The sequence below is a fragment of the Manis pentadactyla genome, chromosome 8, assembly GCF_030020395.1.
Source record: "Manis pentadactyla isolate mManPen7 chromosome 8, mManPen7.hap1, whole genome shotgun sequence".
In the NCBI taxonomy this organism is placed as follows: Eukaryota; Metazoa; Chordata; class Mammalia; order Pholidota; family Manidae; genus Manis; species Manis pentadactyla.
The window spans coordinates 10937058-10964799 of NC_080026.1; the positions used below are offsets into that span (position 1 = coordinate 10937058).

Below are 27742 nucleotides of genomic sequence, written 5' to 3' on the forward strand. Positions count from 1 at the left end.
CTCAGGTCAGAATGCAGTGGGGACCCAGCTACATGCCCTTGACCTTCTCCACAGACTGGCTGCTGTTTCTTTCCTCCAGGTGGAAGGTGAGAGGGCTTAGGTTTTAGAGCAGTAGAATACAAACAGTGGCATAAAACATCTTTAAAGTAGATGAAAAGGAGCACGCCTGGCCTTTTATTTTAAAATGCAGCTAGAAGTATGCCACCAATTCATGGATAAGTGACGAATCATTCAGATTACCCTGAGTGTGCTCATTCTGTGGCTATAGTTAAAAATTAATATTCCGGACATTTTATTAAAATGAGCACTGTTCCTCCTAAGCAGGCTTTCCACCTTGGGAATGTTTTCACTCAGTACACAAAACATGCCAATGAACCTAAGTCTAACTATATATTATTACTATAACTGCATGATAATTTTATAATTATTAGATGATCTCATAGCAGATAAGCTTCTTCTTAACAAGCATTATTAATTTCATTTGAATACATGATCTGTCCTAACAAGGCCTGAATTTTTTATTTCTATATTTGGATGGATCTCTTATTTATACATTATTGAATGTGTCTAGTTTTTTCATTGCTATTTTTGCTGGATTATATTTCCATTTCCCTTGTCCCCAGTGTTGCATTCAAGAAAAATATTAAGGAGCACATGGTAATGACTTGTTAGGGTTATGTCACTTCATAAAAGTAGTATCTTGACAGAATTTGGAGTTTGTAAAGTTACACAGCTAAAAATATGTTTTTGTTCTGTGCAATATATTTGATTCTCCTCCTCTTCTAAATTCCATGTATCTCCTCTCAATATCTGCTTTCCAGCAGCTATGCAAGATTGATAGTGACATAAAACCCAAATACTAAAAGAGGAAAAAAATGTAAATGTGAGTCTTCAGTTAACTTTAGAGGAGATATATTGCTTAATAGAAACATGCAGGAAACAATAACAGTGGGCAGTAAATCCCAGATTAATTATGCTTATTCAATATGCTAACAAGCCAATGCTATAGCTGAACTTTTTTATAAAGCCCTATAATTTTATGACTTTTAGCCCTAGACAGTAAATTTACAAGCATTAGTATTGAAAGACATGATTCTGCTCTATTACAGACCTATTGGCTCTCCATCATCACAACTGTTTTTATGGATTTTTCCAAAATCTGTGCTTTATGTTTTGTTATACAATCAGTGATATGCTTCAATTGTTCAAAGATTTGAAACCACTAAATAACAAATCTGTAAATTGGCAATGATATTCTAAATGATCCAGGAAATGTCATTTTAAGTGGTAATATCAATATGTATTTTCATTCATTAGCAAAATACATAATGGCTATTTCCAGCATTTCCTCCGATTCTCCGTTTAGCCAGTTTGTATTGAGATGTCTGGTCTGAAGCAATTCTATTTTTAGTTCTAATGGAACAGCCTTAAATTGCTTATTTTCTGTTTACTAAAGTCATCCTGTTTGTTACCATGGAAACTATGACAAGTGCTCTAGCTAACTATTTTATAAAATGACTCGCAGAGATATCTGAAGACTGTGAAAGTGCCGCATGTCATTCCTAAAACATCCATTCCAACATCTGTAAAGCCATGGTCACATTTATAGAAAATCTGAAGTTAATTATAAATAATGTCTTCTATATTTCAAATCTGGGAGGCTATCCACATTTGAAAATTCAAATCATAACTAGCATGTAGGCATCCCCAACTTACAAAGAGTCAAATGTTCTAAAAGTACATTTGTAAATCAGCTTTAAAAATTATAATATGTTCACCCACAGAAATAGTTTCATAAGTAATAATTAGATCTCCAGGTCCACACCCTTCAACCTGTGATGTTTCAATCTGTAACAGTATTAGCAATCGTCTTTGTTCTCATTTCTGGTAGAAGGAGCCTTCCTTGTTATGCAGGCATGAGAAGAAAAAGTTTTCTCACATTTATTTTGTCTTTAATAGGACATAAATACAACACACCGTTTTTGGAACAGAAGGACCAGTTGGCCTTGGCAGATGCTGGGGACCCAACTACATTCTTCTGCTGTTTGCTCTAGTCTCTGTCCCTAGTCTCTTGATGTCATCTCACTTTCGCACATCTTCCTCTGAAATCCCATGCCAAACCCTTCTTGCTCCCAACCTTCTCCTGCCTCTGCCTTGAACCATCACTTTCCTCAAGATTCCACATGGTCCCAGCCAGATTTTAAAAGAATACCATAGAAATACACTGTACAGCCTGAGAAATTAAGAACTCTCCCTGAAGTTTTTGCATTTTAAAAACACAATAATTTTGACCCCAAACAAATGCTTAACCTGTGAGATTTCCATCGCCATGACTAGGGAAAATATTCCAAAGATAAAGATGTGAGGAAAGTGCTTTGAGGAAATACTCAGTTCTATAAGTCAGTCCAAGAAGTCAGTCAGAAGTCAGTTGATTTTTAAAAGTCAACATCTGGACTGTATTCTTTGAACCTTGAACCTGGGGTCATCTGTTCAAGGGTGTGTGGTGGCAATTAATTATAAATGAATCATTCCTATGTTCATTTCATTTCTAGAAGATTCTACTACAGTGTATCTTGTATGCCCTATAATTGTGCTTTTAAAATTTATCTTCTTGGTTGAAGGGATCAAATTAACACAATCACATAGACAGAATTTTGTTCTTATCTTCTAACATCACAAACCAAACAAAACGATTATAATGTGGGCATTGTGAACTTTGTACAGCAAAGGAAAGAATTATTGGAATACTTTTAAAACAGTCATTAAGTCACTATTTTATATTCAAGGTATTGAAGGAGAAAAAGTAAATGATTTTCTTAACACTAAAATCTAGATGACACAAAAAGTATGTGTTTATACAGCTATATTTTACATGGATTCAGAATTAATCGAAATAGAAAGGAAAGTCTAAGAGTTACATCTAGAAAGTTAAAGTATGTGTCTTTTTGTTTTTTGTACTAATTATTATAGTAGTGGGTGTGAAAACAAATGAGATTTGATATTCTGCTTTTCTATAATCTAGTGACTGAATCTGTAAAGTCTTTCTGGCAAAATTTGTGCATTTTTTAGATAAATTTATGTACAACAAAATATAAAATAAAAAATTTTAATTGAATTTCAGTGGTCATGTAAGGTAGAAAATTTTAAAGGGAATTACTACCGACACTTCAAAATGAAGGTGTACTTTTGACCTAATATTCATTTTTCACCTCCACAGGGTCCACTTTCATTTGTAATACTCACATAATTCCAGTGAAAAACCAAGAGGGCGTCGCCATGATGTTCATCATTAATTTTGAATATGTGACAGATGAGGAAAACGCTGCCTCTCCAGAAAGAGTAAACCCAATACTACCGATCAAAACTGTAAACCGTAAGTAAAAGGCAGTATACATAATGCTCTTGATATTCTGGTATGGTAGTAATTTTAATGTATTCCTTATTTTGATTCAGGTCTCAGAATATGTTTGCATATAAAATACTTTCATGTTAAAAAAAAGTCGTAGTAGATGTTACCCCTTCGTGCCTTACAGTATTGATCAGCTGCTCTCAAAGCCATCTGAGTTGCTTATACCATAGCTAATTCAACCAGTCCCTTATTGATGTGCATTTAGGTTGTTTCCAAAGTTTGACTATTACAAATAATGTCAGAGAGAATTGTGCACATGTATTTTTATATTTGTATGTGCATATCCTTGAACAAGTATCTTCCAAGTGAATTTCTGTAAGTGGAATTCCTGGGTCAAAAGATCAATGGTTACGTTAATCTTTTTGATATTACCAAATGCCCCCCCCTTATATTTTGAACCACTTTATATTAACCACCAGCAATCTATTAGATCTTTTCCCCAAAGCCATGCTACCAGAATAAGTTAGTTTTGCCCATTTTTGTCACTATGATAGGTAAGAAGTAGTGCACCACCCAATTGGTCTTAGTTCATATTTCTCTTATTATGAGTGAGGCTCATATATTTAAGCATTATGGACAATTTTTGTTCTGTCAACTGGGCATTTCTCACATGTTTTCAAATTTTCTGTCCTTTTCTTCAAATTGTAGGATATGTGGCAAATCATATTCTCAGAAAATAATTCATCTTTTATCTTTTTGCTGCTTTTTGTTGATTCTGGGTTTTTGAGTCATAATTAGAAAAGCACTCACCATTCCAAGGTTGCAAATAAATTCTTTTTTTTTCTAGAACTTGTATGGATTTTTTTTTTTTTGGAATCTCTGCTCTATTTTAATTTTAACTTGGCTTATAGTGTAAGTTTCTCATTTTATGAAGGGCTCTCCAATTGTTCTATCACTTACTAGAAAGTCAATCTTTTCACCAGTATTTGGAGATACCACCTTTATCACATACTAAACTTGCTTGTGTGCTTATGTGTATTTCTAGACTTTCTCTTCTATTCTATTTGTCATTCAGATTCATACTGCTTTAAATACAGTTAATCTTTGATATGATATGCTTCTTTTGATAATAATTTTCAGCGATTTGAGATTATTTCTTACTGAATATTTCATATTAAATTTAGAAACAAGTTGTCTTCTGGTATTTTTATTGGATTCACATTAACTTAACAAATCAACTTGAGGAAAATTAGCATCTTTATGAGGTTGGGTCATTCCATACAAAAATATTATTATGTATGTTAATGTTTCAAGTTTTATTTTTATGTCTTTCAAGAATAGATAAACATTTTCCTCCTTGTTTGGTTTGCTACTTCACATTTAACTTTTTTGTTTTTGCTGCTATTATAAATAGGATATTCTCTTTCATTGTATTTTCTGATTATTTTTAAGGCTACTGTTTTTTGCTGAGTATATGAATTTTGTATTTTATTACACTAGTGAGTTTTCTTAGTTCACAGTGGTTTTTTACATTGGCTGTCATGAGTTTTTCCAATGCTCTTATCATATCATATCAAGATTGTTTTACATTTTCCTTTCCAATTACTATATACATCTAATGGTTTTCTCTTGTCTAATTGAATGGCAATTACCTCCAAAATGTACCATTAAAAAAGAAATTGATGGTGAACATCATGCCTTGTTCCTGATTTTTCTGTGACTACCACCTGTGGTCCCCATTAATTCAAATGATGGCATGTAGGTTAAGTTGTGTGTGTTTTATAATTTTAAGAAGTTTCCACTGGCATATTCATTAAGAATGGGTGTTGAGATTTGTAAATTGCCTTTTAAACATCTGTGGAATTGAGTGTGCTATTCTGTTTCCTTGTTTATATGGTACATTTTCTTAATAGAGTTACTAACTAGAATGGAACCATTCTTGCAGCCCTGGAAGAAGCCACCGTTGAACTTGTTGTATTTCATTTTGTAATAAGCCGCTTGGTTCTTTTTATCTAAAATTAATTTAGGATTTTTGCATCAATATTCATTAGGGAAACTAATCTCTAAGTTTTGTGTTCATGTGTAATTCCATCAGGTATTGATACCAATGTGAAATAGTATGAGGATTATCTGGGCTTTAAAAGTTAAATGTGTTTCCCCTGCAGTATCATCTAGGCCTGGTACTCATCTGTGGTGTAGCTTTTGGCAACTGTTTTATAATTTTCTACTATTAGGGAATTTTTTCTGTATTTCCTTGTATCTCTGTTAATTTCTGTTTTATGAATATTGCTGCTGTCTTACTTATTTCATAGATACTCATCTAAATAATTTTATATTATACTATATGTTAACCTGTAGCCTCTAAGGTATCTCCTTTTTTTTTTTTTGGTATGGGTTTTTAAATTTTTATTGAGTTTTAGTTGATATACAATATTATATTGGTTTCAAGTATAAGACACAGTGATTCAACAGTTACACACATTATTAGATCCTCACCCCAACCAGTGCAGTTACTATCTGTCAACACTGAAAGATGTTACAGAATAATTGGCTATATTCTCCATGCTGCACTTGCATCCCTGTGACCAACTTATATTATGATTGAGACTTTTGTACCTTTTTACCCCCCTTACCCTCCCCATCCTCTCACCCCAACCCCTCCCCTATGATAACCACCAGTTCACTTGTTAGTGTCTGAGTCTACTGCTGTTTTGTTCACTCTGTTTTGTTTTGTTTTTAGATTCCACAAGTAAGTGAAAGCATATAGTATTTGTCTTGCTCCATCTGACTTATTTCATTTACCACAATACCCTCTACATCCATCTATGTTGTCACAACTGTCAGGATTTCTTTTTTTATGGCTGAATAATTCTTTTTTATTTAATAATTTTCCATCTAAAGTCTACTTATCTTAAATCATGACACACAATTTTTTTTTCCATTTTGTTGTTATAGCTTTAAACCACCTTCTATTCTTTCTTTGTTTTAGCTGTGTCTTTTTTATACATTGTGGAGTCTTTTTTTCCCTTGTCTCTTATAAGAAAAAATAGTATTTCTCTTTTAATTTATTACTATCACAGCTATTTACATTTATTGATATAACTAATATGTTTTTTCTTAGTACTAACATGTTCTATATTAAATACACCCTCTTAAAATACTTCGTGTCATTTTTTTTTTGCTTTTTTTAACTGTGTTCTTTGGTTTGTTTTGTCCTGTTTTTGCTTTTATTTTTGTATTTTGGAATATTTATATTTTTTATAGTAGTTTACCCTCATAAGAAAATTTTACATAACGTTATTAATCCTTCTCCCTTTTTCCTCAGACACTGTATTTTCATTTCTTACTATGAAAAAGAATAAAATTAGCTTGCAATTCTTTTCCTCCCCTTTCCACCTGCAATATTAGTTAATATCATTTCTCTTAATGCTAATCTTTGCAGTAAGTATGCTTGGTTTATTTGTCCTACTAATTTGTTTGTTTAAATTATATCATTTGATGCCCAGTTTTTACCAACAAGTCACCCAATGAGTTTCTTTTATATTATCTTCTTTCTCGTTCTCCCATTTTGTTTGTTTGTGTTTTTCTGGCTTGTCAGAGCATATGATGATTAAATACTTCTCCCTTCTGATTAGATATTTAATTTCTAGGGAAAAGTATTCAGTACTCAGCACTAACATTTTTGTCAAAATTTCCTCAAACATAACTTCTTGGGTAAAGTTCATCCTGTTGAAAATGTTCATAGGTTAAACTGTTTCCAGAGTTCTTTCATGTTCAACATTATTTTTCTGTAGACTTGATCCTTGAAGGAGAGCCTGGGTAGATATAACCTATTTGGCCCACACTTTATTGCCCCATGAACCTTGTAGATCTTGTTTTACTCTTGCATCCATTGTTGCTAATGGGAAGTCTGATGCTCACTTACTCGAGTGCCCTTTGTAATGATAATGAATCTCAGAAAATTTCAAAAATAAATAATAGGAGACCTTAATACTCCTTCTTCAAACCAAAATAGACTTAAAGTATAAAGTTATAATTTGTCCTTTAAAATGTATGACACTTCCTGGCTTTGTTTGTGTGTTTGCTTTTTGTCTTCTGACCCTTATATTCTCTCTCATATCAGAAAGGGGATCTTATATTCATCTGCTTCCTTATTTCCCCATTTTCAAGGGACAGTTCTACCTTGGAAGTACCCTCTACCTCTTCAAGAGTTCTTCCCAGTGCTCTGTCCATTCACGTCACAGACCCACTCTCGTTATTTCTTACCGAGTGTGGAGACCTCTTCTTCTAAGGATAAACCGCATTTGATATGTGTTCCATCACTGCAAGGAGGATTTGTCCTCCCCCTTTTTTCACTGACTTGCTGACTACTGCAGCGTGTTCTCCTGAGCCAATTCTTAGGCATTTATTCCCCGCTGACATAGAAATTAAATTTTGTAATTTCTCTTTCTGTAATTACTTTGTAAGCATAGTTTGTACATATTATTGACCTCCCTTCTTGATCTCCATGGTCTTTAGGAAGATCTGTGAAGAAACTGGAATTTAGGTATCTGTCATTGTCTGTAAGAAGACAAAAGCTTTATCAAAATGTTAATATTTGAAAAAAAGATATACCGTATATAAATTCTGATATATGTAAAATTAAAAAACAGAGTCCCAAAGCCTATGGCATAAACTCAAGTATAATACTAAATCAAATGTACACCAGCTGATAATTTTTCATAGGTATGTCTAAATGATAGTACAATATTCTGTTCAAGCAATATTGTGACAAAAATATTAATGAATATGAGTCTAATATTCTGAATATTTTACTGTGAACAATAGCACACTTGGGAAAAACTATCAAAATCACCAATTTGTCAGTCTCCCAGGTGACATACTTAAAAGCAAAATTGATGTACTATAAAAATCTATTGTAATACCAAAGTCTTGTTCCTTTAAGTTGATAAGTGTTTTGATTTCTTTATATTTTCCACTAACAAATTCAGTCACTACTGAATGATTCCTGAGAGTATACTTCAGGTAATGTCAGCCTGTGTTTTGGTCATAAATGTCAATAAAATAATTTGTTGTAGGGGGATGCCTAGTTTTGTTTCTTCATTGTCTTCACAAATTCTTTATTTCTCCCAGAGCATAGCTGCCTTGCATGTTCCATCAGGTCGCATGGAGGTGATAAAGGGAATGGGTGTCAGCAGCATGGCAAAAAGAGGGTTTTTTCTTTTTTAAATAAACTATTCATTTCAAACAAATATAAGTGGAGAATAGAAACTTTGATTTATTGGATGGAAGATATTCTGTACATAGCCTCCCAGGAAATTATACATAATATATGCAACTTTACACTGTGATTAAAATAGCATCTCATGTGTAAGTCATAGCAAATTAAGTAGAGATTATATCTTATTTTATGAACATGAGTGCAGCTGTCATTCCTATAGGGAATCACTGGAGAGAGTACAAATATGCAGATGCAACTGTTCCCAGAGCGTCACAGAAGCCTGTTATTTACAACCAGTATATTGGTTTTGATTATACCCTCTGTCATTATATCCTCCAAAGTTTCCTTTTTTGGTGTCAACTTTTGAAGAGTTGATTGAAATCGAACAGAAAAGTTAAAGACAAACAAATTATATTTAGTCACTTCTGATACCATCCAATTTCCCCTATGATCTTTGGCAAACTCCTGATGATTTTTTTTCCTTTAAGTGTAATTTAAAAAATAACAATGTTGGCCATTTCAAACACGGTTGGGCCCATGGTGGCCACTAAAACAAACAAACAAAAACAAAGAGATAAAAGAAAGTAAAATCTCAATACACCTTTTCTTTTTTTACAGAAACTTCTTGACCTTAAAAATGCTTAAGTTTTATTTAAATAAGGGGTGTGTAAGTGTGAGGTAGTGTGTGTGTATGTGCCCCCGAGTGATAAAATTTAAGTGAGAGTAGTAAGGAAAAGGCAACTGTCTGTTTGAGAAGATGTGGGTGTCTGTAATTTTAGCTGTCTCTTCTGAAATGTAGTCAAAATAAAAGAAAAAATATGTGAAGTCACACACAGGAAATGCAGATGAAAAAGAAGAGAAGAGAAGTAATAGAAAAAGAGCTAGATACACAATAGAAAAGATGGATCATAAAAAGGACTATGATAAATTGGGCTGAGTAAATCGGGGAAACCTGGAGATTTGTTTTGTAGTGAATGAAGTGGTGGATCATTTCTCAGTACACATGTCTAGTTTCTGGTTCAGATACAAAACAACAAAGCAAGAGTGAGCAACTTTCTCTGGGAAGAACTAATGTGTAGCAAATTGATGCTCAAAGATACAGGACCAGCCACAAGTACAAGAAGAGAATATTAATGTGATAGGTCTAACTATGAAATGGGTAAATACTGAACAAGTCGGTCAATTAATTGCTGCATAATAAATACAAATACCAAATGAAAGATAGAATTAAGTTTTTTCTCATTGATGGTTTCTGTAAAAATTCTGCGATATGGAAAATGGGAATAATACCAAGTGGAAGAGAAAATGTACATTTACTGCCAACTAAAAGGGGGCCGCATCTAAAGGAACTAAATGCAATGGGAAAATGTATTTTCTTTTTTTCTGCTCTAATATACATTGTTATGAAGTATTTGCTCATTGTTGAAGATAACAAAATTATGTGTTCTTGCTTGCACTGCTTAATTCTCATCGTCTAAGAGACTTTTGCTTTTATTATTTTTAATTATTTTACGTTTTAAATTATTTACAAGTATATTTGAGTTTTATACTTCTTCTATTTTATAGCAGGAATCTAAGATCACCAGTCTGGTGCACACACACACACATTTTAATTTGCTAAAAATTTCTCAAGGGGATTAGGGGAACCTGAATTAAACAAAATTATTGATTTAACAATATACATCCGAACAAAAAAATGAATGCATTCTATGTTTTTATCATGTTTTAAAGTCAAATATTCAATTGGAGTCAATATATAAAAGTTGACCTTACTTAAACTCATATCCTTGATTAAATTTTAACTAATAACAAGTAAACTCCTCTTATCAATTTGAAATAGCTTTTGCTTAAATTTAAGTCTACTTAATCTACCATCATTATCAAATATATATGAAGTATTCTCATTTTACTAAACTTGAAACACTTCCCAACAAGAAAACAGGCCAATGTTGCTTGCTTTACTCACAGGAAAATAATGAATTTTATCAGTTATTAATTTATAAACAATTATACTGCATTGTCAAAACTACACAAAAGATCCTAAATTTTTTTCCCAGATACTTCACCTCTTTCCCTCAACAGCATTTCAAGCTTTCACCAGGCTCCTCATGACCCTTACATCAAATCCATTCTTTTGTGTCCACAGATAACTTCAACTCCCACACCTCAAAGCAAAGAGGGCATGGGAGGCAGGGTGCGCAAACCTCCTTTAATCAGCCCATGATCAAAAAGTATAACCCAACCCCCGGTGACAAATCTTACCTGAAGCTCAAATCTGCACCTGAAAGCCATTCCCTCCTCAGTCCCTTGGGAACCTGGCCTACCCAATACCCCCTCACCAACGCTTTCTATTGGCTCTTTCCCTTTTGCTCATACTCATGGTAAGCGAAGATGAATTCAACAGACTTCAACAGACATACTCTGTTTATATCATGTATTTTCTCAAAGTTTACATTAGTTGAATTTGTTGCCAACACTTAAAAATTGAAAGACTACTTATAAAATTGAGACATCTGGCTTACTTCGAAAAAATATGAGTATCTGTCCACACGTCTGGAACAGGACACTGGCCACACCTTTAGATGGGGTGTGCACACTCTACTTGCTGCAGCCCTCAGCTCTCCTTTCTGTTTATTCCGGGCTTTCTTCATTCATGTTACTTGTCGCTTCCTATAGGCATTTGCATTTGCCACACCAGCTCATTCGTTCCCTCGTCTCCTTCATTCTTCTGCCCACTGTAATTAAGCTCTATGTTGTACTCTCTACGTAGCTCTCTGGGTTGAATGTACCTTATAAAGTTTGACTCCCCTCTCTCCCTTCTTTTACATTCCATGATATACACTCACTTCTTCTAATGTCTGTGACAGCTATTTTAATACCATTTTCTTGTTTCTCTTACTACTCTTAAACATGATTTGTTTACCCCCTAGCAGTTGCTTTTAGTATCCCTCTCTTCTTAGGCATCTTCTCTCTACACCTGCTTGGGTAAACTCATCCATGACCTACAGGGTACAACCCCCTCCCAGATCAGTGTCTCCAGCTCATACCTTTCTCTAGACTCTAGAGACTTCATATATCCAACTGCCCACTGTACATCTCCTTTGGAAGATTTTAGCATTTCTGGGTGATTCAGCATTTCAAGCTAAGTCTTATCTTTCCATCTCCAGCCACCATCCACCCCATACCATCAAAAACTCTTACTCTTCATGCACCGTAAAAGGTGTCATCTTCCATGCCACCTGAGCCAGAAACCTGGGCATTAAGTTCTCCTTTTCTCTAATCCCCCTTTCTCCCAACCAAAGAGTGGTCAAATTCTGTCAAACATGTCTTTCAGATATCTTATACAGCCTACTATAATTGCCTACTCAGACTCTCAACACATCTTTCTTGGGCTGATGAAATGGTCTTATAGTTGGAATCTCTTCTCTCAGACCCTTTTCCTCAGGACTGTGCATCCTACTACTGCACCCCAGGTCAGAGTATCCTACTGTTTATATCCTTTACAGAGGTTCTGGATGCCTATCATCATACAACTCCAAAGCCCTGTGCATCATACAGAAGACCCATTGTGGTACTGCCTCAGAAACTTCTTCCGCCTCATCCCCCATCACAGCTGCCCCCATCACATCCCAGATCTCAGTGTGGTCCCTTGAAATCACTGTACACTTTATACTACCTGGTTTGCATGACCTGGTGCCCCCTCGGCTACAGTGCCTTCATTCCTCTAGAATACCTCCTCCAGAGGACCCCTCGCCTCTGGAGCATGTCTAACTCACCCAGATTTACCTGCCCTGTGACTGGTCTTTACTACCACATTGTCACTTCTGCTGACCTAGTTGACAAGGAACATGAGTGACTGAAAAAGGCTCAGAACAAAAGAGGGAGGTGTGGGCTATGGAAAGCTAGAGAACACCTACCTTATTTACAGTAGCCAGGAACCCCTTCAGCTCCAGCTCCCAGCAGGGCTATTTGTATTTTCTTCCATGCATCCCCAAAATTTTGCAAATAATAATATTCATACTTTTTTCTACAATATATAATTAAATGTTAATTTTACATGAGTAGTTATTTTTTCCCTCTTGAGTGTTCATTAGCCAGACTGTCTAAATCAGAGATCATCAGCATCACTTTCAACATGTTTGAAGTGCAAGTTCTTTGATCTTACACCAGAACAACTGATTAGAAACAAAGAAATTCAACACTCTGTGTTTTAACAAACCCTTCAGATCATTCTAATACCCACTATATTTTGAGAACGACAGGCCTAAGTTGATTAATGCTTAGATGAAAGTATAAAGATAGATTTTAAGTGGAACTAAATGAAAAAATGTAATAAAAAGTAAAATTTCTATAGTATTTTATTCTCACAGTTATTTTCAAAAGTGAACTTTTTATTTAATCTTATTAAGGCACTATAAAGGAGATTCCATTATCTTTGAGATTATTTAAGTTATGGTCTCTAAATCAGAAGAGAATTTTTACTTCTATGCTTACTAAAATAAAAATTTGAGTTGCTTTAAAACCTTTGGCTGAAGATAAGTCCATACACACAAAATGCAGTTGGTAATTTAGGCAAATATAAACCTAAATTAAGCCACCAAAAATGTATTCATGTACTTTGGTCCTAATATTCTGAATAATTGACACATAAAACATATAGTTGCCTAAATAGCTACATTACTCCCTCAAATTTGTAATCTCAGTGTTTAAGCCTCAAGCTAAAAACAAAGAAATTTGCTGTGTATTCTAAAAGGGCATTCACAGTGCTTTTACTATTCTCCATTGGAGCTGAAAGTCATTCTTTAACTCAAAAACGGAAAGCTTCAGTAGTAATATAGAGTTTTCCATTCTGCAAGCATGACTTCAGAAACAGTCTATTGTTCAGATGAATTTAATTAAAGGCTTTACAATGTAACTAATGTTTACTATTATCATGCATTTGGAAGTTACCTCATTTTAAAGATTAAATTTGATATAGAAAAAGGAACCATGACATGCTTGCTAAAAGAAGTCTGGGAAAATTTCAGACTGCAGTCAGCTTTATATCATGTTCCTCCCCCACCCCCCAGGATTTGGGCAAAATACATATTTCTAATATCAAGAAAATTACTGATAATTGAAAAATATTGTGCTTTATTGCTTCATTAACAGTGAATGTTAATGACCACGTAAATTGGCGTATCCACACCAGAGAGTCCTCATGTGACTATCATTTGGAAGAATTTGTTACCTAGCAACACCCAAATCAGGGACAGTTCCTATGCATAAAAGCACTGGGTAACTGGCGTCTGTACCATTTGCGGTTAGAATACCTTTAAGAAAGGTCCTGTCAATGAAATGACTACATCCTGAGTCAATCTAAGTTAAGATACTATTTCTTTCTACTTTCATGGACGCTTTAACTTGGCATTTGGAAAAGTAAGAAATCTATCAAAGAGAAACAAAATAACAGTATTAGCAAATCATGCATGGATTTATTAAGCAGTTATCACAGAGACACCTAATTAGGTACATGTAATACCAATGTGATTGCTTTCATTTCCAAAGCCTCCTCACTGAGGAGTTTACCGGTGGGTGGCTAAAAGCAGTCCACTGCCTGTCTTGTTTCTGTCTTATCTCCCTTATCCCAAACCTGTGTTTTCTACTTCTTTGCTCCCATGAGGACACGGCCAGGTTGGAAGCAGTGTCTCAGACGTCGTCAGCCTTGGTGAACCTGTTCCAGAAGGTCTCTGCTGCTGCAGCTACGGTGATCACTCTCACCCCGCTGCATGCCTACTGAACCCAAAATTCAGGGCAACTTCTGGGCCTGTACTTACTGACTTATTGTAAGACATTGCTTTGCCTCTGGGGTCTCTTGCCCTAAGAAATGTCCCAGGAGTTTTAGTCTTTCGAGGCATTACTGACCACATCTTCTCCTTTCAAGAGTCCTAAATTTAGTTTCAGGTTGACTGGGTTGGTGTGCTCCCTGGTGATCTTTTGTTGTCACTACCAGGACTGCACTGACTGCCCCGCCCCGTTTGTCATCCTCTAAGCAGGCTCCCAGGTCAGTACTGAGTTCACTTGAATGGTCCTTGTTCCCAGCCTAACTGCCAAGTACTGCCTTTTGTGACAATATCATGAACTATCATCATATACTCCTTACCAATTAGAGAAGAAAAGACACATCTCCTTGCAGGGCGCCTCTATGGAAATTTCTCCCTAAAAAGAAGACAGATATGTCAATTATCTTCCCTGTTTCTCCCATCAGATTTGATCTGTTGCGCTCTCTGACTCAGAGATTAAAGTCACGTTTCTCCACACATCCAGAGCTATTTGGCTGGAGGTAAAGTTCTCACAGTGATTTTAAGGCTTCCAATTTAAGTGTCAGACTTAAGTGAATACCCTGATTTTAGAAAGGTGAATTGACACTAATTCACAAATCCTTATGCTGTGTGATAATAGCTGATTGTAGACCTAATTCAGATCAGTTTTTTTTTTTCAAACCAAGTGCTGACTGTCCTTCCGCCTCTGTACTGTGGACAGACACTGTGTCACTCAGTCAGACACCGTCCTCAGGCAGGGGCAACCCGGCCCCTAGAAATGGCTGCTGGGGGTGCACAGCTCCTCCTCCTCTCGCTGAGAATTGTAGTCAAAGGCAGGGAACGGTCCTACCCAAGGTTTGGCCTTTCCCATGGAATGGCTGTAGCCAGTGACTGGTGAGTGGGGGGCCAAGGCCAGATACTCTGACATCCATTTAGCCTAACTTTGAAAGGCTATTCTGCTCCAGAGCTCCCTGGAGGACTGACTGGAGCTTCAGTGCATTTGTATAACAGTTGAACTTCTGTTCAGTCCTGCCCTTCTCCCTTCCATGCCTATATATCTCCTGCAAACACTCCCCATAGACATTTTGCAGTCTTTTTTGCAGGGATCCAATCCGAGATACCACGCACCACCCCTAACCCTTTGTGCGGTGAAATATCTCCACTCATGGCCTTCACAACACTTACCCCACCTCTGCCCATACGTCCTCTCTTGACCCCACTATGTTCTCTAGTTTTCATGACCGATCTTAAGTTTCTTTCTACTTTTCGGCCCATAATTCAACAAAAGCAGAACCAAAAAAGGGCAAAATACCAGTAATTTATATTTAACTGGGTTTTAGGTAGTAAAATCATTAGATAATCAAAGTTCTAAGAGTTTGTAGAAGTGATTAGAAATTGAACCAAGGGAATGATTGGGAATTTGTGGTTGTGAGGAAATTCAATGATTAGGATGGTATGGAGCATATTTCAGAACTATTTGTTTTTATTCAAGAAATATTATTATTTGTAATATTCCTAGGTATATTCCTAAATTAGAAAAGGTGATTGAGGTCAAAATTGGCACAATAGTTTTCTTCCAAACTCTAGTAAATGAGAACCAGCTCCCAGAGAGGGAGAGAGAGCAGGAAAGAGAAGAGGGGAGGAATAACCCTTCAGACTAATGAGGTCTTCTCAATTTGGAAGTTCAGAAGAACCATTTACTATAATCTCATTTCCACTGAGATAGGGTAGAAATGTAGCAGTGATCATTACAATTTTGTGAGAACTGTGATTTAGCATAAACATATAAGTGAACAAACTCAAAACTGGAAAGAATATTAAAAGCCAGTGAATACTAGGGGATCCTAGGAGAGGTTAATGGAAGGCTGTTGACTGGGGGAAGCAATTTTGTTTTTCAACCTGTGAGATCATAAGCTAAATTGTGTGTATGTATTTATCTACATTTATTTGGAAGACAGATATGATTCTCGCTAGATTCTCTTATAAATCTTTATGGCCCAAGAAAATATAATATCTTAGGTAAAACTGAAACTAGGTATCAAGGAACCTGCTGTTTTATTCTGACTTTATTCTTATCTCCTATTTGACTTTGGGCCTAGTATTTAACATCTTTGCAAATACAGGTTGGAGTCATGATTCTACTTTTTAAAGAGAAAGATGATGGGATTATCTGTGTGCCTGATTGGTTGAGAAGTAAAAAGCTTTTAGTTAAATAGACACAGGATACATGGAGATGCAGTTTCCAAACTTATATTCAGTAGATTCACAGAAATGACATGTCCTGAGAAAGACACTTCAGTAGTCTGAATTATAAATGCACATATGTTAGAAACTATATGTCCTCTTAGTAAAAATGGTATATTTAAACAAAATCATGTTCATGCAAGGAGTTTATCAGTACTTATTATTGTTTGGGAGAATGTATAAAAAATCTTGTTATTGTTTTCTCATATTTATTGAACACTTTAGGAGATAATAGGCTAAATGTTATCTATTTTAGTTATTCAAGTCAGAAAACAAATACAGTCAACTATGGAGATCTAACTTATCAAGGGTGTTTATCAGTGTTAAGAACTGTAACAGGATTATACTCATCTATGTTTTATATTTTGTGCCTGAAAGTGCTTGCATTGAACAAAATTCTCAATATGTTTTCTCTCTGGGTGAACAACAGTTAGACAACTAAATCTGTAATGCAGTATAACATGGTCATATTAACCTAGTGATGCAGAAAAGACCATCTGTACCACTTTGGATATGACTAAACTATAGGAGAAAACTAAATGTCTGTGCAGTCATTAATTTAAGGAAGGCAGTGAATTGTTTTTAAAGGAGGAGGGTAATGTAGTTGATAAAGAATGAATAAAAGTAGGCACTGACCTTCAGTGCACTGTAATAAGCTTGCAGAATTGATTTGTAAACTGCTTTATAAGTCAATTCTGGGTGCATTAAAAACTAATCAGATGACTTTGATGCAGTTCACTGACTTTTAACTTGGCAATTCACTTGAGCCTTTAAAAGTTGTTAGTAGAATTATGTAAGAATGCTTACAAGACAGTTACCCTGATGCACTGTTATTTGATTTATTTGCACAGATTTGTTACTCTCATCTCCATTTTATTAATCCAGAGTTTCATGTTGAATGTACTTGGACTTCGTGTGCTGTGTCATGTCTTTCATCAGAAAAATTCATTTTATTTCAATTATATTTAACACTGTTAACTACTACCCACAAATGAAAGCTTATAGTAATAAATTAGCCTGCTTAATTGTAAAAACGGAGGTCTTATGTAAAATTCACTAGATGATGAGGAGTCTGGAAAAACATCTGTGTATTGCTAGAATCAGAATGGTAACAATTAGTAATTTCTGAAAAAAGATGAAACAATAGAAGTTGTGTCAAGTATATATTACCTAGTAGAGTTCATCATTTCCATCATCTGTAAGTTCTACTCAGTCAATCACTTTTGGTGAACAAGGCCAATACAATTCTAAGAGGCTACAATTCTCTAAGTTGGTCAAGGCAATTAAGTATTCTGTTATTCCGTAGTCAAAATCGAAGCACATTGTCAATTCAGAATCAGCTCATGGACGTTCAGATACCATGCTCGGGCATTCTGTCAGAGCTGGGATTTGAAGAGCAAAACAGACAGAGGCCCCATCCTTATGAGGCTTACAGTCCACTAAGAGAGAAAAATATTAATCAGAAAACCAACAAGTGTATAACTATATATTAACTGTGGTGAAAGCTATGTAGTCGGGGCTAATCCAGTTCAGAAGGAATGAAAAGCTCCTCAAAGGAAATGACTCTGGAGCCAAAATCCAAAGGATGTGGTAAGTTTAAGGGTAAAATGTATCAAATACAAGGAAACTGAATCTGAAAGAAGCACAAGACTGCAGAAAAATGAAAAAGTCTGTATGGCTGGGTCCTAGAAAGTAAGGGAGAAAAGATGGAGCTGCAGAGAATGGAGGTAGTGTTGTCTTCATTCCCGAAGCAGGAAGGTTCTGGGGGCCGTGAATGATTAAACAGTAGCCTACGTGATCAGATGTGAACTTTTTAAAAGATAAACGTTGTTTTAAAGGATAGTCAGTATGATTCAACCATGGAAAGTGCTGGTATCCTACTGCAAGAAATGAGGTGAACCGTGATGGTAGCTTACACGAAAGTGAAAGCAGTGGAGATAAAAGAGGTAAAACCATTAAAAAGATACTCAGGAGGTGAACACAATGAATGGATTAATCTAATATGGGGGATGGAGATGAGAGATAGAACAGTAGCAGCTAGAATTGCCCTCAAGTCTCAGGCTGATACAACTAGATAGATTGTGTGGCAATCACCAAAAAGCAGGGTTGGGCTTGGAAGGATAAAACATGAGATTGGATTTGATATGAGATTTTGGGGTATCTTTTAAACTTCTAAGTGAGGTAGTTGATGAGGACATTAGATATCCATGTTTGGAACTAAGAAGAGGTCTGGGCTGGAGACAGAAATTTATGAGTCATTGGATTAAAGATGGAATTGAAAATAATGTGTGTAGATAAGACTATCTACTGGAAGAGTATACTCAATTAAAATGCAGAAATGTTCATGAGTTTTGAGAGTGTTCTTCCATGTTTTAAAATTGACTTCAGTGTATGGAGGGAAAGTTCATAGTGAATATATTAAAGATAATGTTGCCCGTGACACTTAAAGAATATAAAAAGGTGATTGTGTAACCCCAAAACAACAACTTTCTGATTAGAATGGCAACATGTAATTATAAAACTATGGGGTGTTGTGGACCAGGGCTACTGTGCTGGCTTTAGCAATTAGAAACTGCATTTTCTTATAGAAAATACTTGGAAAGCTTTGAATTATGCAATATTGTTTGGATGCTTTCTCTCATCTTTTCATTTCTTTGAGGGATAGAAGCCTTCACAAGACTATATCAATGATACCTTGATTTTTTAAAAAATGGGAATACATAGTTTAGGTAATACACAGTAGAAATATGTAAAGAAGCATGTGATACATTATACTTCCCACACTTCTAAACCCACTTAGCCAATCAACATTAAAAGTTTAGAGTATATTCTTCCACATCTTTATCTACTGCCCTACAACTTAGAAATATACAGGTTTCTATTATTTTTAGTGAAATAATATCATCATAAACAAAGTAAGCTGAAACTTGCTTGTTCATTTACACTGTATTTGAATAACCTTCTGATCAAAACATATGCATATTTTTGTTTTTTAAAGAACATTGTAAGATTCCAAAGTATAAAAATGCCATACTCTGTTCAGCCATTCTCCTTCTAATGAATATTCAGATTGTGTCTAAGTTTTGTGCCTTTATAATATCCAAAAATGGGATCACTGAGTCAAGGGAAGTTTATTTTTTTTCATTTTAATAGATTTTATAAGATGACTTTCCAAAGAATTTGTAGCAATTTGCAACCCCACGAGCAAAGTGTCAGAATGTTCTCCAGCATTCTTTTCCAGCACTAGATGCTACAGTTCTTTTTTTTGTTTACTGCTAAACTGAAGAGAAGAGTGGAAAATACTATCCTCTTATTTTGATTTGCATCTTTGCTAAAGTGAGTTTATGTGTTTATTAGCTAGTATTCTAATTTTTAATGTCCACCTTTTAGTGTTTATATTTACTTCCCCTTCCAAGCATTATCCACTCTGAGATACATATAACATTTCATGCCATATTCTCAGATTTTGGAATTTTTAAAAAATCAGGATAAAGAAATTCTTATGTTTTCATCTTTGTGATCACAAGTCTGATTACGTGCTCAAGTGGTTGAAATGCAAGGAGAAAGCTCTCAAAAGACCAAAGAAAAGACCCAGAAATGCCGTATGAGACATGAGGGTTTACGGGACTTACCTACAGGGAGTCCAGGAGCAGCCAGCTGGATAGAGTAGGGCATTTTTATAGTTTGATCAGAATGTTATTCAAGGTTGTGCACCACTATTGTGGACAGGGAGGGAACTGCTTATATAGGGTGAGAAGACAAAGACTACATGTGTGCCAAGGGAGAGGGGACAGAGACTATGACATGCTTTGCTAAAACAAATCATTCTTGTGTGACCATTGCCCAGAGGGGCCTGCCTCCTAATAAGATGTTTCCATGGAGAAGGAGGGCCTGGATTTGGCCAACTCTAGCCCATCAAGGTACCATGTACTTAGCATGCGGCCTGAAGGAGAGAGCCATGTGGACACATGGTTATTCTGGGACAAAAGGTTGTAAGCAGGTAGTGCTTGTCCCCACAACATCCCTCTTTGGAACCAAAAGCATTTCAAGGATTCCAAATAGAATGAGAAATGTCTCATACACAGTTGACCCCACTTTTTCCAACCACACTTGACTCACAATATTATCCAATACAAACCTTCTAGAATAGTCTGGCCAACTCTTTCCCCTCCCCTTCCCTTCTACTTCTAATACAGTACCAGCCCCTCACACACACACAGACACACACACACACACACACACACACACACACACACACAGGCATACACTATAATTTTTTTCTGTGTCTAACCCTTTTATATATGATGCCCCATTCCTTCTTTTCCTTTCTACTGTTTTCCACCCTTCAAATTTCCTTAAAAAATGGATGTAGAGTAGATATATGTTTTTAATTTATTAAAACAAAAAACCTCATGTTACCCAAATAATGCTTTCATGTCACTTGAGTGAGCATCAGAAATATGATAAAGTTATTTTACTATTTTCTTACTGCTTATATGATAATTCATTTTGGTCTTGGAGAAGTTTTCTCTACTATCCCTCATTCGAACTGTAAACAACTTCATTAATATTGATTAATAATTCTTTTTACGTGGCATGTAAATATGAGTCAACAATGTCTGTTTTAAAGGATGTACCCTTTATCTTGTAATAGTGCTCTTTCTTGTCTCTCTTTGTAGGGAAGCTTTTTGGGTTCAAGTTCCCTGGTCTGAGAGTTCTCACTTACAGAAAGCAGTCCTTACCACAAGAAGACCCTGATGTGGTAGTAATCGATTCATCTAAACACAGCGATGATTCAGTAGCCATGAAGCACTTTAAGTCCCCTACGAAAGAGAGCTGCAGCCCCTCCGAAGCAGACGATACAAAAGCTTTGATACAACCCAGCAAATGTTCCCCCTTGGTGAATATATCTGGACCTCTTGACCATTCCTCTCCCAAACGGCAATGGGACCGACTTTACCCTGACATGCTGCAGTCAAGTTCCCAACTGACTCATTCCAGATCGAAAGAAAGCATCTGTAGTATCCGGAGGGCTTCCTCAGTTCATGACATAGAAGGCCTCAGTGTCCACCCCAAGAACGTATTTAGAGACCGACATGCCAGTGAAGGTAGGTTTATTTTAAATATGGAAATATATATATTAATGGGTAATGAAAGGTAATCTCCATATTGTTTTTAATTTTGACATTAATCTTTATTTGTTCAGGGAAGAAATGTGAGTAAAGGCTATTACAAATATGAATTCTGTATTCAGAGCTGTTACTGATTTCCACTTTAAATCCTAGTCAAATTTGGTTTCTTCTGGCTTCTTTATCTGTGTTTCTGAAATTGTACATAACCATCATCTGCCTACCTTATGGAGGGGTAACTATTCAGTGCCTCCTGTAAGATGCACTAGATGATGACGCCATCAGCCTTAGCATAACTAATCTTGCTGCATTTGACAAATAGTCAAGCCCTGGGCTGGAAGAACACTGTGCCAGCACAGGGCTATTTCATTGACCAACTCTTTCCAAAGGAAGAGATGTATGAAATGTGGTGTACTCAGTGATCAGAAAGCTATAAACTGATTGGGGGTGGGGAGGAGACAGGTAAGGGGAGGGGAGAAGGTTTAGAGGGGAAAAAAGCCTTAAATTCTTGATCTCAGCCAAAACCAACTTGAATTCATTTACTTCTCTTTGGCCTCTTCACATTCACATTCTTATATTAGCCAGTGGCGAAGAGCATGTTTAAAGGGCGGTGATAAAAACAATTCATCATTAACATGATAATGGATAACATTTGTTGATTATTTACTATGTATGAGGCTATGTATATGCTAGATATATATTCACTTTCATTTCATTCTTATAGCAACCCTGTGAGTTAGGAGCCATTATTAAGCTCCATTTTATAGATGAGGTTGCTGAGGCTTAGATGTGTGAAATAAATCAGTGGCCCAAGATTACGGAGTGCCAGAGCTGGCCTTCAAACCCATGAGCCTGCCTCCAGCCTCCACCATCCATCCATGCAATGCTCTTTCCCCGCACCCCTGCCCTGTGAAAGTTGCCATTAGAGGGGGTCTGCTGACTCATGAAACTTTTCCCAGGGGCTCCAGAGATTCAGAGTACCTGTTGCATGCATATGTCAGTCCCACTTCTATGAAGCCCATAGACTTGGGCTCTTGAGAGGCCCACTGTCCCATCCGTGGCACTCACTCCGTGAACGCCCATCCTCTCTGATGCTGCTGCTAGTCCTCCTTTTAAAACATAGATCTGATCAAGGCTCCATAATGCAGGGTCCCAGGCGCTTTGCCAGCTGGACGCAGCTGTTTTTCAAGACTCATTTCTGTCCCCTGCAAGACTCCTTCCTGTACTATGCGCTCTATTCTAAACCTGCCAAAGATAATCGCTTTTTCCCAAAAATGTAACACCCATTTTCTCACTTCCTTAGTGTGTTCTGGCAGGAATACTCACTTTGGCCCTCTTCACACTACGACTTATAGCCAGAAGGACCCATTTTCCCTTCCCAAATCAGAAGAATTAAATGATTTCACACCTGAGTGTGCACAGTGGTGTTTACATATATTATAGTATTTGTTACATTCTCTATTTAGTCCATATGTCTGTCTGTCATTCCTGTTAAATATACAAGCAAATAACACATTGCTGAGAGCTACCCGAGGATGGGAGCCCTGGCATAGCTGGCTTTGCACAACTTAGTATTTTGCACAACTGCCTGTTTCATGGCAGGAACTCAATAAATGTTGATGGGAAACTGAGGGGATCTTGTTCATGAATCATATTACAAAAACACACACATCAGGAACGGATGAGCTATCTACTCCATAATACTCTGAAATTAACCCAGAATCTTAGGGTTGAATCATGTGAAGGATCTTTATTAAGGGCACAGTGAAGTGGAGAAGGTAGAAGGGGTAAAAGAAAATGAATTGGCAGGAACTTTTGAAGAAAAATAAATCAATTTCACAAAAAAGAGAAGGAACAGTTTTCTATACAAAATAGTTGAGAAACTGTATATAGTGTAGGAGCAATTAGCACTTCCATTTTAATCTTTAGTCCAAAGAAAGTAGAAAGGGAAATAAATCAAGGACAGTTCCTAAACTGGATAATCATAAAGGCCCTATGCCATCTAGTGATGGCCTGCTCAGCATCCCCTGACTGAATGAAACCCCCAAAAAATGGAGCCTGTGAATGAACAACAAAAAGTTCAACACGATAATTCAAATGACCAACATCCATTTCAGTTAGTGAGCCCAGTCAGCATCCTCATCTTTAGGAATCATACTGATTTTTCAGGGATTGGTCTATTGCCTAGAGCCCAAATTACAGTATAATAACGTTCAGAAACAGTAAATTTGAATATTAAATGATTAATCAGTGCTTGCTAAAGACTCAGCCTGTTTTTTAACAGTGGCACTGAATAGGTTAGATCAGATTTCATGATTCAACTTCATTGTTTTCAATTTCACATAATCTCCATTTAGAAAGGATAATTTAATACTTTTGGATTTTTCAGTACAGGTTCTATATATGGAGGCTTGGTGTTAAGATCATTCTTAATTTTATTCCCCCACTCAAGCTATGTTATTTAAAAAGAAAAAAGTATCACTTTCTTGCCAATGCTACAGTCAATGTCTGGCTATTGATTGATAAATTCTGAGGGTATTTTTACAGCTTCAGAGCAATTTTAGCTACAAAATCACTTATCATAGAAGCTACACTTCCTAAGGCTACAGAATTTGATGTGTTTTAGAAAGGGAACCACTTATAAGTGAAGATGGAATACTTTGAAACTGATTTTAGTTTCATGAATCCATGTAACTAGTTAATCAGTTAAATCCCATGTGCTCTATATTTTGAATTTAGATTGTTGTCTCCTCATTCAGGAGAGAAGTTAGCCCCTCTATAGGATATCTTTATAGAACTTTAAATAATTTGAAAATATATTAATGCATAATGTTTTACATTATCCTTTCATTTAATCTACATTACCAGTATCTCAGAATTGTACTTTTCAAACCATTTGTAGGTGAAAGACCAGAATCTTTTTCTAATGTGTCATGGACCAACACATTTGTAAATACAATAAAAATGCACTACTAGAGAAATGAAGTTAAAAACACAAAGCAGGCATGAAAAATGTAAACCTCATTTGTTTTATTATTAGATTGAACAGACATAAAATTATTCTGTCAAATTGCAACAGAATTCTAAATTCTTACTTTAATTTGTGCACTATATTGTCATGGAAAAATAACAAGAAGATCTCAGCTAACACCAGACCTCATGTTCTACCTTAGTATGTGAAAGCAACATTAACCATTTAACTTTTGGTCAGGTTTTTTGAAATTTGCAAATATTTATGTATAATTTCAAGGTTTGATAAGAAGTTATAATTTTTAATCACTTGCAAGCGTTACTTTACTAATGATTTTGAGGACTAGCACCTGATGGAAATAATTAATCCTATGTAATCAAGGTCTCTTCCACTATCCCTATTTGCTTTTCATGGTTCCTTAAAGGGCATAGACAGTTGTCAAGTAAGGTCACAATTTTATTTGTGTTTCTCTGTCTGAGGCAGTGTCTGTGCTAACAATACAATATGCTTCATTATTGAAATTGCTTCAGTTTAAACTTTGAAAAAAATCACAATATATCCCAAGATTTTAAATATGCACACTTTAGAATAGATGTCCACAAGTGTGGAACAGATTTTTCAAATTGGGTATATTTGGATGGTTTTGACATGACTTCATTTATTTTAAGCTTGTTTGTTTCAAAACTAGTAAGGCATATTTTGTTAGTAGCAAATACGCAACAGAGTCAGATTGCTAATCTCAAAACAATTCTGAAAACATTCCACTCAGAGATTGGAATAAAAGCCTATTTTAATATACATGATTTTCCTGAATACTGTGCTTTTACACTAAGTGCACTGTAACAACATAAAGTTAAAAATCTCTTGTTATCTCAAAGAGTCAAATCTTTCACTGAGTTCCTTACAACTATTTTTGGCTGAGAATCACTCTTTGAGCACTCTTTAGTATTTTCTAAATATATATTGAAGAACATTTGTGGGAGGGGTAGTTAATGAAATTGTAATTAATAACACAAGTTGGTTTAAGGTAAATTGTCTTAGAAACATGTTTCCTTATTCACATACTAGGTTAAATTATATGAAAAAAGTTACTTCAAGTTACATGCAAAATGTGTGTAGTCTTTCTTTATAAACAATGGTTGAAATGACACTAAAAATTGTCTTCTGACAAGGTTGAAAATTTTTATCACAACTGAAGGCAGCTGGGGATCTCTTTCTCCAAACTATTCTAACTATAAAGAGGTGTCTTAGAGTTCATTTAAGTTAAGATAAATGTATCACCTAGTTGAACATGAATGCTTAAGATGGCAGGTATTTTTGATCGATGCATATAACTTGGTTGACTAGTACAAAATGTTAATTTTGAAGATAAATTTCCAATCATTACATCCTGTTTTCTCTGATTGTTTTTACAGAGATAATTCAGTGTACATAATTTTAGTCTTCTTTTTATATTTCTCTCTTTTTTATCCTTGTGTGCTCAAAACAGACAATGGTCGCAATGTCAAAGGTAATGTACGAACTCAAATTTCATCATGTGATGCTCCAAGCACCCCTTTACGCAGCATGTTAACTTGCCTGCTGTATGCCCTGTTCAGTGCATCATGCTGACCTTAGCTAGTCCAAGTGCCTGGTGGAGACATCACGGCTTGATTTTGCTGGAGACATTGTTACTTTCTTGGCTTGTTGCCCAAGTGATTATGAACTCCTTTTCCTGCAAGAAGGAGAAGTCTAGGTTGACAATGAACACTTCCTAGATATTTAAGCCATTTGGAAAGAAACAAATATTGTGTTAAATATATTCCCGGGTGAAAGAGGCACATTAGCCTATTTCAGCCAAAAAAAAAAAAAGTTTTTGAATACAAGATTAAATAATCAAAGTGCTACATGACAGCATCACTTCACTTGTTCCTCTTTTGTTTCCTTAAAACTAGTTTCACGTTCCTGGATGGCAGGGGGTATGGTTTTAAGCTTACTGTAGTAGTAAACTGTACATGCATGAGAGTCATCTTCTATTTTTCTATATTACATTTCAGTCATTTTAAATTGTGTCCTATAATAGTCTAAAAATCACTGGCATGACCTACAGCTACTGTAGGGTAATGTCTTAGGGGGCAATCCCTCTGGATAAATCTGGATTCAGCTAAAAATTTGAAATTTACCTGTTTTTCTACAATGTTGTCATAGATACAAGGAATCATAACATTATAATAATCATGTTATTCTCATCAAATTGAAAATTTGGGGGCTTTGTCTTAACATAGCAATGCATGCTGCTGTGGTTGTGCACATATGGTGACAGTGACTCATGTGTGCTTGTGTGTTGCATGAACACGTCTCCACCAGTAACCATTGTTATTTTAAAGTCATTGTTTGGGCCTCTTCTGTGTGTCACTGCTACTCTGATCACTCTGAAGTTTTTATATTGATTTATTTCTCAATTGCTTCCCTAATTAATTCAGAACTAGTGACAGTTATGAATTAATAGCACTAGAAACTAAAGATGTTTTCTGGTCAGCAGCCCAGGGTAATTTGTATGTAAGGGAAATTGTGGCAGCTCCTTTCCATCCCAATTTTATTTTGTAAGCACTTCATAAAGAATCCGTGCAAGTGACTTCCAGTAGTGGGATGCGATTTCATTGACATGATTATTCTCTCCTTGGCCTGTCCACTGTGATTTCTAAAAGGGAACAAATTAGTGTCAGCTGTGGTGGCGGTTTCGGTGTAATTCAGAATATAACCTCAAGAAACATAATACAGAGAGCTCTTGCCAAGTTGCCTGTGTGAAATATGACTGGCTTTGGCATTTAGCTATTAGATATAAAGCATTAGACATTAATTTCCCCATGATCTTTTAAATGCAGTGAGAAACAAATCTGATTTTTCTTAATAAATAGACATTGAGCTGGCTTAGCTTCCAAACTAGTAGTTCACATAGTTGTCATTCAAACTACATTAATATTTTTGTCTCATAAACTAATCCATTTAATCTCCTATCCTTTTCCCTCAATGACTCATTTTTTAATA

The 27742-nt window shown here is 35.7% G+C and overlaps 1 protein-coding gene across 1 annotated transcript in view; it reads left to right on the plus strand.

Annotated features, from left to right (window-relative positions):
- Window positions 1-27742, plus strand: part of KCNH7 (potassium voltage-gated channel subfamily H member 7) — a 440085-nt gene that overhangs the window by 279667 nt on the left and 132676 nt on the right. Inside the window, exons 3-5 of the mRNA XM_036884332.2 lie at window positions 3218-3373; window positions 21295-21723; window positions 26205-26225. Of these exons, the coding sequence (XP_036740227.2) occupies window positions 3218-3373; window positions 21295-21723; window positions 26205-26225 (606 nt within the window). The remainder of the gene's footprint in view (window positions 1-3217; window positions 3374-21294; window positions 21724-26204; window positions 26226-27742) is intronic.